The following is a 13,450-nucleotide window of genomic DNA, read 5'->3' as shown; positions in this document are numbered from 1 at the left end:
TAATGGAAGGGGTTTCGGCCAAATTAATTGGTTAGATGCTTTCCTTTGTATTTTGCTTAGCTTTTACTTATCAGAATCAATGACAAGGACATGGTAAAACTTCTGATTCCGTTTTAAATTTTTCCAAAATTTTTTTAACAGATATCTAGGGTGCGATGTGCGATCCACTTGGCGCTCCAGACGCTCTTGGAAACATTTCATTCTCGTTGTTTATCAAATGTTAAACAAGGACAAAATTATGCTCTGAAGCGTTTGAAGCGTCTAATGGATGAACGTACCCCTAGTAAAACTGGCTTCTTTTATATGAAAATGCGGGCTCGCGTATAGGATCCGGCAGTGCTTAAAACTATCGTGCGTTTTTGCACGTTCTGTTTATTCCCCTTAAAAAAAACCCAATGACATTAATAAGCCGCAATGTTTTGCCAGAACAAAACATAATTCGTTCCGCAACGCCGCGTTGATCGGGGTTCGTTATATACGGAAGCTCTCTGCTCTTTCGAAGAAAAGTCGTAGTCGATCCGCTTTCGCAACCGTCGTTCAACGCGTTTCATCTCGTGGTAAATTACAATATATAGTGATTACAATAGCGGGTGCGGCTGTTGGTAAAGCGACTCCGCGTGCGCTGATCCGTTCCGTTTTTTCAGTTTTCTTTTCTTTCTCTAACCGGTAACCGGAATTCGGGCGGTCGATCGACGCGGCCGTCGTGGCCACCTGGCCGGGAGTCCGGGAGTGCGTTCCCGCGCTCTCGTAATCGGAATATCACCGTCAGATCGGACTATTCGGACTTCGACGAATCCCCCGGCCCCGATATCGCCGATCGGTACGTGTCGCCGTCGTTCAGCGTCACCGCCGCGTGATACGGGAATATATACGAATGCGCTGTATATCGAGGCGAGACGTAACGCACCGTTTCGTTTCCGGATTCGCGCGAGGTATAATCCCCGTCGGGCTTCGCACTTTACGCCGTCGGCGCCGCAGATACGATACGGAGACGGATAGCTAGAAGCCGGAGCAGGTAGGATCGTTCGGGCCCTTCCTCGACCGAGGTCGGCCGAGTCCATCTGTCTCCGTCTCCGTCGGATCTCCCTCGCACATTCCGTGCCTCTTTCTCTCTTTCTCTCTCGCGATCGTCTTTGCGCACGAGGTTCCCGACGTTCCCGTTTCGCGCGATTGCCGTTTGCCGAGAGTAAATCGCCCGACCGATCGTTGGTCGCGAGAAGAGACCGAGATCTCTCGTCGGGATTGGGGGATCGCGATAACCTCGGTCGCTCCGCGACATTCTGCCATCTGCTGAAACCGCTGCCAATTTCCGCGGCCGTTATCTATTTTCGGAGGAATCGCGTCCAGCCAGTCCGACGAATCCCGACGGAGGACTCCCGCTCCCGCGGCCAGTTTGGTACGGCCGGATATTTTCGAGGATTGCGTCGCGTGACGTCGATCGCGGGTTGATACGCGTGTCACCACGTCTGAACGTACGGACGAATCGCGATTACGCGAGATTGGCCACGCGCGACCTCCCTTTATCTCTTTCTCTTACAACCGGACCGTCCTCACCACTGTCTTCTGTTTTAGGATCCTGTGTGCCGCAGAGAAACCTGTCGGTGAGAGAACCAGCCGTTTGTATTGTCGTAGAAAAGGTCCTTGTTCGCCGTCGAGCAAGAATTTGAACCAGTGAGACATATTTAGTTGCGAAAGTGAGACCGGAGATCTTGATTCCTGCCGCGAGGATGTCTGGAAACAACGATAGCTTTAATAATAATACCTGCGTGGTGTGCTACAAGAATGTCGACATCTACAGCATCGGCATGTGCGAGCATCCCGTATGTTACGAGTGCAGCACTCGGATGAGAGTGCTCTGTCGTCAGAACGAATGTCCCATTTGCCGTCAGGATCTGCCAAAAGTTGTATTCACGCGGGAGATCGAGCCCTTCCACGGTTTGACGGGAACCAACCTGCTGGACACTCGATACGACATCTACTTCAACAGCCTCGATATTCAAGAGAAATTCACTGAATTGTTAGCCAACGCCTGCTCGATATGTAAGGAGAAGATGGTCTTTAGCAGTTTCGACAGTTTAAAAGAGCATATGCGACAACGACACGAGCTGCATTATTGCGACCTATGTGTGGAGAACTTGAAGGTAGGATTACGTTTAAACGCGCAATTCTTTTAATCGACAAACGGTACGCGAGAACAATCGCGATGTTATCTCGTATCTATAATACTAATTCATCATTTGCTTCTGAACAGATATTTTCGAATGAAAGACGTTGTTACACGAGAGCGAGTCTAGCCACGCATCGGAGGAAAGGCGATGTCGACGATAGGAGTCACAAGGGTCATCCTCTATGCGAGTTTTGCGATCAGAGGTACATGGACAACGACGAGCTGTACCGGCATCTGAGGCGCGACCATCTGTACTGTCATTTCTGCGACGCGGACGGTCTGCATCAGTATTACAGCTCCTACGACTATCTCAGAGACCACTTCCGGCAGGAACATTACCTGTGCGAGGAGGGGGTGTGCGCGGAGGAAAAGTTTACGAGTGTTTTTCGGACCGACATAGATCTCAAGGCGCACAAAGCCAGCGTGCATGGTAAGCAGTTGAGTAAAGCCGCCGCCAAACAGGCGAGAACGTTAGAGCTGGAGTTCACCTTGGCACCGCGCGGCGAAAATCGGATGAACAGGAGAGGTATTCTGGGCGCGTCCACGTCGAGGAGCGCGAGGGATTACAACGGCAGAGATTACAGTTCCAGGGATTACCAACAAAGCTCGGTACCTAGCGGTTCCAATTCATTCGTATCCAACGACGAGCCTACCTTTGCGAGGCAGCCGTCCGTCGATGTTCGAAGCACGGACGAATTTCCCACGTTAGGTGGTAGTGCCGCTCCCATCGTTCCCACTTTAGCTCAACCCAAAACCAGAGGCAACGTAACGATTCGCAGCACCGTGAGAAATCAACCGCTCGCGGTAACGGATGAAAACTTTCCGGCGTTAGGTCCGGATTCGTCCGGTCCCAGTATCTCGAAAACTGTGAACTTTAGCGTTTCCAGCAGTAGCAATAGCGCGGGATCCAGCGGCTTGTCGCGGTGTCAGAAAGGTTCGACGTCTTCGAACGTCTCCATACGAGTGAACCACGAACCCAACGGCACCGTCACCACCAGAGTATCCGGGCCTAACATCAGGATACGTCCCGCACGGTTGTCGATAGATTCCGATTTTCCTGCGTTGGGCAGCTCCGAACCGTCTACCGGTACTGCCGGTTCGACTCAATGGAAGGAAGTCTTGCAATGGACCTGCTCGAAATCAGCATCGGCAAACACGCCCAAGTCTAAGAAAGTCGCGCCGCCGCCCTCGATACCATCGGCGCCGCCCATTCGATCCGGCCAAGACTTTCCGAGTCTGTCCAAGTCGTCAAAGTCGAAAAAGCAATCGGTAATTACGGTAGTACCGTCGTGGGGACAGAACTCGCAGCAGAATAACGTCCGGAGTTCCAGTATTAGCAACAACGCCGAAACAACGATGGATCAAACGAAGGGCAAGACGAAGAAGAAAAAAGCGAAGCAGGCTTCGAGCGGTAATAGTTCGAGTGGTAACGAGTCCAGCGGCTCCAAATCGAATATAAATACTGTTATAACGAAGAAGGACATCGAATTGTCGCATACCGGTGACTCGGACGACTCTCGTGTCGCTTCTAAGGAGAATTCGCGAGCCACGCAGGATACCGACAACGCGAGTGCCGATGATAGCACGTCCAAGAATTCGAGGGAGTGGGAACACGCGAGCAAGAAGGACAAGAGAAAGAACAAGAACAACGCGAACGGAAGTTCGGGAATCGCGACCGTTATAAATACGGAATCCGGAAGCGGAGGCAATGGTTCATCGAACGGGGAGAAGCAGAGGAAGCGCAGCGAGCTGAAGATAGATAGCCTGAACGCAACCAACAATAATATCCATCGGACGGAGGACTTTCCCGCTTTGGGTAGCACGAGTAGCGGACCGCCAGGCTTCACGAATCCGCCACCCGGTTTTGCTTCCCCGACCTTACCGCCGCCCGGTTTCTCCATTAAGTGCAACAGTCTCGACGGGCTGCACGGTGGCAACGGCTTGACGTTCACAAACAGCTCCGGCGAGAGTTATTCCATCCTACCGGACAACAGCGGCAAGCGCGAAGCTCACGACTACGTGTCACCGCCCGATTTTCAAAAACGGAACACTTGTCTGGTGGCGAAGCTCAACGCGGTCCTCGTGGACCAGGACAAGATCGAGGAATTCCGTTACGTGAGCGGCCTCTTTCGCGGTGGCACCTGCGACGCCCGGGAGTATTACGCGCACTGTCGCGAAGTTATGGGCGCCAGCGCCTTCGAAAGCGTGTTCCCCGAACTCCTGGTACTGTTGCCGGACATCGTGAAGCAACGAGAGCTATTCAAAGTGCACAAGAGGGAGGCGGGCGGCAAGGCGAAAGGACTAGAGATGTGCGCCACGTGCGGTCAGGTTCTCAAGAACGGTCTGGATTTTAGAACGCATATGTCCAGTCACACGCTCGAGAACCATTTCCCGGCGCTGGGTAAGAGCAATACGCCACCGCCGAGGAACACGTGGGTACGTAAATGAGTCAATTATCCTCCCTCATCGATCATCGTCGTGTTCGTCGTTCCGGAGCACTTGGACAAGCCGAGCATCCGCACGCCCAACTGCTGAAAACGGTTGTAAATATATGACTCTTGTTTTTATACCATCATACCGAGATTGGACCTGTTGCGTTTATCCGATACGCGATACGAGCGTAATACGTAATATTTATTCCAAGAGTCAATCGATCCTTAGCGTTAAAGAACGAAACGTGCATAGAACTAGCGCTGACTATTCGCAATAGCGACTTGATACCTATTGAGTGAATTCCGAGGCAATATTGATTGAAATTAAAAAAAGAAAAAAAAATATATATATACCTTACAGCAAATTCGGGCGCTTGCACCAGTGTACACTGAATGCGCACTAAAACTTGTTTATAATCTGTTCTTATATTTTAAGTCGCTTAAATACACGTTCAAAAACTTATTAATGAATAAAACAATCGTATAGATGCTTACAGATCATTTTACTGGGTAAGAAGTATTTCAAGAGATATTTAAGATGATCTGTAAATAAGAATTGCCTAAGAATAAGCCTTAGTGCGCACTCGGTGTGCACTGGTGCAAGCGGCCGAATTCGCTATCAGAGAGCTTTTACAGACGGTTATATTAATGATGCAACGCTTCGAGACCAGCGTGATGAAGGGGAGATAAAATATTTTTTTGTATAATAAACTGAAAAATATATATAAAGAGAGAGAGAGAGAGAGAGAGAGAGAGAGAGAAAGAGAGAGAGAGGATACTGAATATATAAAAAGTCTGTTACAAGTTATGAAGAGTGGACGTATGCGTATATTATATATGTATAGTGACGTCGCAAACTAATGGTTTCAACGATTACCTACTTCTACTGCTGTATTTTAAGACCGTGTACATAAAGTTCGTAAATAGAGAAGCGTTCCTTCCTATAATTTATTTGCTATTTCTCGGAATAGAGATGAAATAGAGATTGCTGTGCTATATACGAAAGAGTAACACCATACTTTAACAAGTCAAGTTTGATACGTTATACATTATACAGTACTTGTAGCACCACCGTACTGTTTTGTACCGTAACAAAGTTGTACGTTTAGTTAACACGACAATACATGATTTTGATGAGCGAGCGAACGAGTACTATTCCTTCGCCGGCTTTGTCCGTTTCCTTTGGGTTGTTTTTTTTTTTTTGCTGTGTCGAGCATTAATGGAGGCAAACGCAATATCTTGACTTCACAAGGTGGAACAATTGATTGACGTTTATTTGTTTTATTATATATGTTTAAGATTTATATATTGTGAGACAACGATTTCTAATCATATCTCTTACAATTTATGTGTCTATTTTTATTAAAAAGAAAAATTGTGGTTCGTAAACCGTAATTAAGTTTTTTTATTTTATTTTCCTTTCGCAGCATTAAAGTTAATCGTTTACTTATCTGTAAAGCCTTACGCAACTAGCAATTACTTATCCCAAAAATTTACTTGTATCTATTAGAAGAACAGGAAAGTGCAAACGACCTGTTTATAACATCACATAATACATCGTATGTCATTCTTCACGAGTAGCACGGACGCAGATCAAAATAGAAAACAAATTGTGATAACCGACGTTTTTTTTTTTCACGTGTAATAATACATAAATAAATATCTTCCGTACAGTTAAATTGATCGGTCGAAACGATACTATTGTCACTCGATGCATCGAAAGGCAAAATTAGAATTCACTTGGCAAATGATAGGATTGATAGGTATGTATGAAAGAACTTAGTACTATGTAGTACTATGTACACAACCTTCGTATATATATATTCTTATAAATGACGCAAGGACCGTTATATCCCGATTTTCCCATCCCTCCCGAACAAGTTTCGCTCCTGGAGCACAGTCCACGCGAATTCGAATCGCGCGTACGACGATGAAGAGACGCGGTTCGTCAGATCGCTCCTGAAACATCCCCTCGATTCTCGCAATTCGCGTAAATTTCTGTAGGCAATCGTGAACGTAGCGACCTGTTTAAACTGTACACGATAGACGTTACATCGATACAATTTGACAAAAATGGAAAACTGCCGAGTAACCCCCCCCCGCCCGCCCGCCTTCTACGTCCATACTCGATGAATGAATAGTCCTTAAAAGAGCGCTGGATGCGATAAGGCGCTATCACTTTTTGGCCAGTTCGTTACTCAGCCAGTCCAGGCCCTCGTACAGCCCGTTTCCCTGCGTGGCGCAGGTGCTCTGGATGTACCAGTGACGTCCTTTCAGCGAGTTCAGTCCCAGCTTGTCGGTGAGCTCGGCGGCGGTCATGGCGTTGGGTAGATCCTGCTTGTTGGCGAACACCAGCAGCACCGCGTCGCGCAGCTCGTCCTCCTTCAGCATGTTCGCCAGCTCGCGCTCCGCCTCGCCGACACGCTCGCGGTCGTTGCTGTCCACCACGTAGATCAGGCCCTGGGTGTTCTGGAAATAGTGCCTCCAGAGCGGCCGGATCTTGTCCTGGCCGCCCACGTCCCACACGGTGAAGCAGATATTCCTGTACTCGACCGTCTCGACGTTGAAGCCGATCGTGGGTATCGTGGTGACGATCTCGCCGAGCTTGAGCTTGTAGAGTATGGTGGTCTTGCCGGCGGCGTCGAGGCCCACCATCAGTATCCGCATCTGCTTCTTGCCGAACAGCCGGGTGAGCAGGCTGCTGATCGTGAGACCCATCTTACCGGAGGCGCGAGTGGAAACGCCGCGCGCGGGATCTCGTGGGCGAGCCGAGGGAGACGAGTTCTCCCGTTGTCTTACCGATCCGCGACTGGAGGAGGTCCTGGAGAGGACCGGAACGGATACCCGGGACACACCAAAACGCCTCCCAACTGCGTGTCCTTTGTGTGCCGTCCGACGTCGAGTTTCGTCAGCCTGACGCGTGCGTGTGCCTGACGAATCTTTCGCCCTCTCGCCCCCCGATACGGCTCCGGACCTCCGGGACGGCAACGCACCTTCGGCGAACAGCAAACGTCACCTTGCGGTCGGCGTGCCGCCGGAAATAGGTGGCAAGATTCGCCACGCACCACCCGGGAATCGAGGAGCCCGCCAGGATCTCGGGGATCGCGCTCCGGCCGAGATCGGTGCCCGCGTCTCGTCTCCCGACGATCGGATATCGCGAAGTACTTCGTGCCTTTTTTTTTCTTTCGAAATCGCGTCTGGTCTGATCGCGTCAGAGTCGCGTGTTGTCCGTCGGCGGAGATCGACGAAGCGCGGCCATCTCCCTTGCGCACAGCCGCGCAGCGAGAGAAGTTTACCGCGCAATACGTTGCCGGCCTTGCCGCGCACGATTTGAAAAACGGACGTGCAATTTTTATTAAATATTATTGTCGTAACTGTTATCGATATTAGGTGCTTTCCGTTTACATCCAAACTCAGATAATTGGATAACTCTCACAATTGTGACGTCGTTCTATCCTTTTTGGCAATTAATGAATAATAAAGACAGAATGACATCACACAAGTGAGAATTTATCTGAGTTGATTCAATTTTAAGCGCAACCAAACGTCGAGAAATGACAATGCATGCTTTTTTCTCTGTATTTAGCAACGTTTCAATTGTGCGATGCAAGGATTTTGTCAAGAGATTTTGTTGTAATCGTAAATAGAAACTTAAAATTGACTAAAAATGTCAATTTTTTTTTCTCTTATCCAAAAATCAAGGCGACTTTAATCAAATTCCGATTAATCAATGATTAATTCAAACAACAAAATTTCTAGTTATATAATTCGTCATCTCTAATTTTTCTTCTCGTGTCAATAAGTGACAAAAAATTAAAATAACTCTGTCCATATTAACAAAATAACATGTAATAATATATAAATAACACAAAATGTACAATACTTATAATATCAATGCATAAATATACATAAATAATTTACGAATACCGTAAAATTTTTTTCGTGATTTCTCGACATGGGGCCCGAGAGACGCGTGTACGTACCTGTCAATAATGCGTTTTGCGGCCAGCGGCCAGCGCTGTGCGATCAAAACGAAAATGGTGGTCGACATGGAGCTGCAGGAAGCTAAGGATCACGTTCTTCGACTGATGAAGGAGAAAGACGAGATCGAGTCTGATCTACGGGCGCTGAAGGAGGTCTTAGATTCCGTACGTATCGTATACTTGTTTTTACACCGTGGCAGCAGGAGTGACGTTTCTGCCGCGTGTGGAACACCGCGGAGCTCGCGTCTCGGAGCATGATCTGTCAGATTTTTCAAAGCTTCGCACTTACACTCCTTGGCGTAATTGCAGAATCACATCGGCATGGACGAGCCGCTGGTGGACTCCGAGGGATATCCCAGGCAGGACATCAACGTTTATCAAGTGAGACACACGAGGCACAAAATAATATGTGCGTAAATACATATCTTAATAATACGAAACTGAACAACGCGGTGCAACGCACACCTCTGTGTGCGCGCGTATTTAAACAATATTGCGTTGTCGCACAGGCCTTCGGAACGATCACAAAGATGCGATGAAGAAGATAGAGGAGGGGTTGCACAGAGTTCACGCTCTAGGGGGAGCGAGTAAAGCTGAAGAGTCAATAGCCGATATACCTGACAGTCGGGAGACGGAAGGGCTGGAGCCTTTCCTCAGGGTGAATTTAGTTTCACCTGGTTCGCCAGCGGAGACTGCGGTACGCGTTAGCCTCGTGCTTTTGCAATTCAACGATTTATCCAATTTCAATTGAATCTACTTATTATAAGTAGCATCTATTTGCCAAAATGATTCCGTTATCGCATATGCTTAATCGGGCGCGAGAAATAAGAGCCGTTGCCGTTTATTCTTTCAGGGCATCCGAGTCGAAGACCTAATATTGGAATTTGGATCTGTTCATTGCCGAAATTTCAAATCTTTAACCGACATTGGAAAGCTGGTGGAAAACAGCAGATATAAGACGGTCAACGTAAAGATCAAACGTGGGTCGAATGCCATTGTTCTGTCGCTAATCCCGCGTCCTTGGGTTGGCAAAGGCCTTCTAGGTTGCAACGTGATACCTGTAGAAGTAGTTGAGAGATAAGATTCCGTCGGAGAGTAACACGTATAACTATTTTTCTAGCCCATAAACTACTTTTATGCATACCTTCCTTAACATAATAATAATAAATGTATCTTTATTAGTTATTATACTTCTAATATTTGCATCATTTTATTATAAGTCTTTTAATTTAAATTGAAATTTTTTATATTTATGACACAGTCATTGACTCTCACAAATAAAAATAGAATAAAATAACTAGAATTAGAGGATACATTTTTCAGGCGTTACGCTTTTATAACGGACATGCATTTAAAATATTTTTGTAATAATTTTCGTCTTGATTGCACTTGTTGCATCTCTGGTGTGTAAAGCAAAGTGCATATTTACATTTTAGAGACAGAAGAAAAACGAGATACGTTATATACGTCTCAAATACGATTTTTCATTGGCTAGATGTAATTTTTGAATCATCCGACAATAAAATCAGACACGACAATAAAATTAGAATATCAGATCGATACGAATAACGTCCTAGATGTCACTAGTAGCTCGCGATGACTCGCGACTCGCGACACGTGCGATCGCAAATTGCCAACGCGTATTATTGTCCAACCAAGTTCCACTGCGAGTCCCAGGAAGTTTCTCGCGCAATTTTTTCGCGGAAGTAGAATGACGTCCAGGAACGACTGATGGACACTGATGGCGAATGGTGATGACGCATCGATATCGATACAATCGTCTAGCGCTCGGAGAACGGAAAGCAGAGCTCGGGAGAGCTGGCTTTACGCAAAATTATGAAACGATTGCGCAGCAGTCGTGCGCTCTCGAAAACGAGTCGAGGGCGCGCGAATAAGCGCTTCTCGCCTCGCTCGCCACGCGATGACAGAAATGATAAAAATCTGCCTCACGTCGGCCGCCGCGATGCGCGACCGTGCGATCTCGCTCACGCGGGCTCGCGATCGCCGCGAGCGAAGGAAACCGCGCTGGCGATTGCGTCACCTCGGCGATTATGGCGATCGGCGAAATTAACGGTGCGGCGCGATTCGTCCTGCGTGCGCATCGTCAGGTAAAACGGCCACCCGCACCCGCACCCGTCTGCCTGCGGGATGACGACATAACCTTTCGACTTTCCCGAGATCGAGTTGTCCGCTCGCGCTCGACGGTGCGCTCCAGCTGTGTCGCACATGAGCCAGATCGCCCACGCGAATCTTCGCGCGACCGCGTCCGGAGTCTGAGAAAGGGAGCATCGACGAGGAAAACATGACGACGAGCGACGCTCAGGTGGAAGAGCGCGCGTTGAACGGCGTCGCCGAGAACGAGGACGTCGTGACGCCGTGGACGGTCGCGAGCGTCAACGATTCCGGGATCGATTACGACAAGTTGATCGGTAAGTAACTCCTCTTGCGAGAGGCATTCACAATTTGTGACGTCGAACTATTGTCCTTGCAGGCGTATGAAAGGCTAACGCGAAGAACGGAGATATTTAACTTTCCAGAATTTCGTAGGTTATATTCTTGACAAAAGAGCAGAGTGGAGCGTGCTTATAAATCGTTTTTGTACTCTGAGCTTGTCTTATTGCAGGTAGCCGATATATTCTTTTTCTTGCAGAGAGATTTGGAAGTTCGAAGATAGACGACGAGCTGTTGATCAGATTCGAAAAGATCACCGGCAAGAAACCGCATCATTTTCTCAGAAGAGGCATATTCTTCTCCCACAGAGACATGCGCACCATTCTGAATCTCTACGAGCAGGGAAAGTTGTTTTACCTGTATACGGGCAGAGGACCGAGCACCGACGCGATGCACCTGGGACACCTCGTACCTTTCGTGTTCTGCAAATGGTTGCAGGACGTTTTCGACGTTCCGTTGGTCATACAGTTGACGGACGACGAGAAGGCCATATGGAAGAACATAAAGATAGAAGACGCTATTAAACTGGCCTACGCTAATGCTAGAGATATCATTGCCTGTGGCTTCAATCCCGAGAAGACGTTTATCTTTTCCAACCTGGAACATATAGGAAACAATTCGGCGTTTTATCAGAACATGATCAGGATACAGAGATGCGTCACGTTCAATCAAGTAAAGGGCATTTTTGGTTTCGGCGATAGTGATCCAATCGCGAAGATCGCGTTTCCGCCGACGCAGGCGGCGCCGGCCATCTCCGGCTCGTTTCCCTTTATCTTCAAGGACGCTAAGGTACCGTGCCTGATACCGTGCGCGATCGATCAGGACCCGTACTTCCGTATGACGAGGGACGTGGCGCCCAGACTGGGTTATCCCAAACCGGCTTTGTTGCACGCGACTTTCTTCCCGGCGTTGCAGGGCTCGAAGACGAAGATGTCGGCGAGCGACAACAGCACGGCGATATTCCTCACGGACACTCCCAAGCTGATCAAGAACAAGGTCAACAAGCACGCGTTCTCGGGCGGTCGGGCCACCGTGGAGGAGCACAGGCAGCTCGGCGGAAACTGCGAGGTGGACATATCTTATCAGTGGCTGCGGTTCTTCCTGGAAGACGACGAACGATTGGAACAGATCAGACAAGTCAGTCTCGGGTGCCACGCGCTTCGATTCTTTCTCGATCTCTAGGGAGACGTACGAATGACCTTTTTTATTTTTTTTTATTTTTCAGGGCTATACCAGCGGAGAGATTTTAACGGGTGAGCTGAAGAAGGAGCTGATCGACGTGTTGCAGCGATTGGTCGCTGCGCACCAGGAGGCGAAGAGTAAAGTGACGGATGAAGTAATCAAGCGGTTCATGATGCCCAGAGACCTCGGCTTCGTCTCGAAAACGAAGTAACCGTTTAGCAAGCACGCGCCGAATTACGCGAAACATTGTTTCCTGGATATCTCCCATTTCTGCTGGAGCTATCTATTTAGACCTATTTATTGCAAGACACACGCCACAACCACGGAACACATTTTACGATCTTTTCCAAGCACCGCCTTTGTTGGAGGATTAAATTAATTTTTCTATCGATCCGACTTGGTTATTAAAAGGCGATCCCGCATCCTTGTTGAAAAATCCAGAAATTTTCAACCGTCGACTTCGTAAACGGATTTTTCAGTCGCACGGCGTGATTATAATACAAGGATAGAAACGCTCTGATTTGGACTGATTGTGAATCTCGATTTACTTGATCAGCGATTAATTTAACTGGCGGAAACGTTCAACTGTACGATCGTTTCTCCCTATGTATTAAGTAACGCAGGAACAGGCCTGGAGGGCTTGGAATTGTTAAACCTCAGTATCGAACAAATCAAGTTTATGTTACAATAATTTTCATGTGTGCTTTTTTTTTTTAGTTTCTCCTTACTTTTTTCAGACGTTGAGTAAACAAAAATCTATACTGTTCTCAAATACTAATAAATTCTAAAACAATCGAATATATGCAATGTGTAATAACCATGACTTTTAATCGGAGCGTAAAAATCATCCCAGGTGACCATTTATAAAAAAAATAAAAATAAATAAAAAATAAACGCGCCCGTTTCCAAATTAAACGATAAAAACGTTTAACAAATACAGATATTTATTTGATCGAAGCCGCCCTCGAAGCGGAAGCGAAAAGGAGAATCTCTACGTCGCGATCTCTCCTCTCCGCGCATGCGTCGCGCGGGGGAAACTTCTGAATCGCGTGGATTCGAACGGCTGCCGTTTACGTTCCACTTTCTCACAATTATTCGAAACTGGGTCGTGCGATAGAGGTATATACCCACACCTCTCGGGTGCATATATACGTCGCGCGTGCATCCTCGCGCGCGCTAGGAGATCAATGAAGCCGATCGCCATTCGCCTCAATCGGCGCGGCGGCGGGCGGCGG

General features: G+C 47.8%; 4 protein-coding genes across 7 annotated transcripts; 3 read left to right on the top strand and 1 right to left on the bottom strand.

The window, feature by feature from the left end:
* Window positions 1-660: 660 nt before the first annotated feature.
* On the top strand, window positions 661-5,741 carry LOC143908064 (E3 ubiquitin-protein ligase ZNF598). Of its 4 annotated transcripts, none has more exons than XM_077425345.1 (3): window positions 661-820; window positions 1,573-2,141; window positions 2,252-5,741. In XM_077425345.1, the coding sequence occupies exons 2-3, from the start codon at window positions 1,728-1,730 to the stop codon at window positions 4,613-4,615; spliced, it is 2,778 nt and encodes a 925-aa protein (XP_077281471.1). In that variant the 5' UTR covers window positions 661-820; window positions 1,573-1,727; the 3' UTR covers window positions 4,616-5,741. The 4 variants fall into 4 exon arrangements, with proteins under 4 accessions (XP_077281471.1, XP_077281473.1, XP_077281474.1 ...); XM_077425347.1 differs by lacking the exon at window positions 661-820 and adding an exon at window positions 858-1,015; XM_077425348.1 differs by lacking the exon at window positions 661-820 and adding an exon at window positions 1,077-1,396.
* A 229-nt stretch (window positions 5,742-5,970) lies between these two features.
* On the bottom strand, window positions 5,971-7,876 carry Arf102f (ADP-ribosylation factor 2). Its single transcript, XM_077425358.1, has one exon. It carries the CDS (start codon window positions 7,315-7,317, stop codon window positions 6,775-6,777), a length of 543 nt encoding a protein of 180 aa, XP_077281484.1. The 5' UTR covers window positions 7,318-7,876; the 3' UTR covers window positions 5,971-6,774.
* A 707-nt stretch (window positions 7,877-8,583) lies between these two features.
* LOC143908069 (26S proteasome non-ATPase regulatory subunit 9) lies at window positions 8,584-9,885 on the top strand. Its single transcript, XM_077425356.1, has 4 exons — window positions 8,584-8,747; window positions 8,892-8,991; window positions 9,092-9,279; window positions 9,436-9,885. Exons 1-4 carry the CDS (start codon window positions 8,592-8,594, stop codon window positions 9,661-9,663), a joined length of 672 nt encoding a protein of 223 aa, XP_077281482.1. The 5' UTR covers window positions 8,584-8,591; the 3' UTR covers window positions 9,664-9,885.
* Window positions 9,886-10,242: 357 nt separating this feature from the next.
* On the top strand, window positions 10,243-12,604 carry Trprs (Tryptophanyl-tRNA synthetase). Its single transcript, XM_077425350.1, has 3 exons — window positions 10,243-11,011; window positions 11,233-12,170; window positions 12,259-12,604. The coding sequence occupies exons 1-3, from the start codon at window positions 10,885-10,887 to the stop codon at window positions 12,424-12,426; spliced, it is 1,233 nt and encodes a 410-aa protein (XP_077281476.1). The 5' UTR covers window positions 10,243-10,884; the 3' UTR covers window positions 12,427-12,604.
* Window positions 12,605-13,450: the final 846 nt, after the last annotated feature.

The sequence above is a fragment of the Temnothorax americanus genome, unplaced genomic scaffold (assembly GCF_048541705.1).
Source record: "Temnothorax americanus isolate GAGA-0224 unplaced genomic scaffold, ASM4854170v1 Scaffold9, whole genome shotgun sequence".
NCBI lineage: Eukaryota > Metazoa > Arthropoda > Insecta > Hymenoptera > Formicidae > Temnothorax > Temnothorax americanus.
Note: the sequence above shows the minus strand (reverse complement) of the source record. Positions and strands in the feature narration are given on the sequence as shown.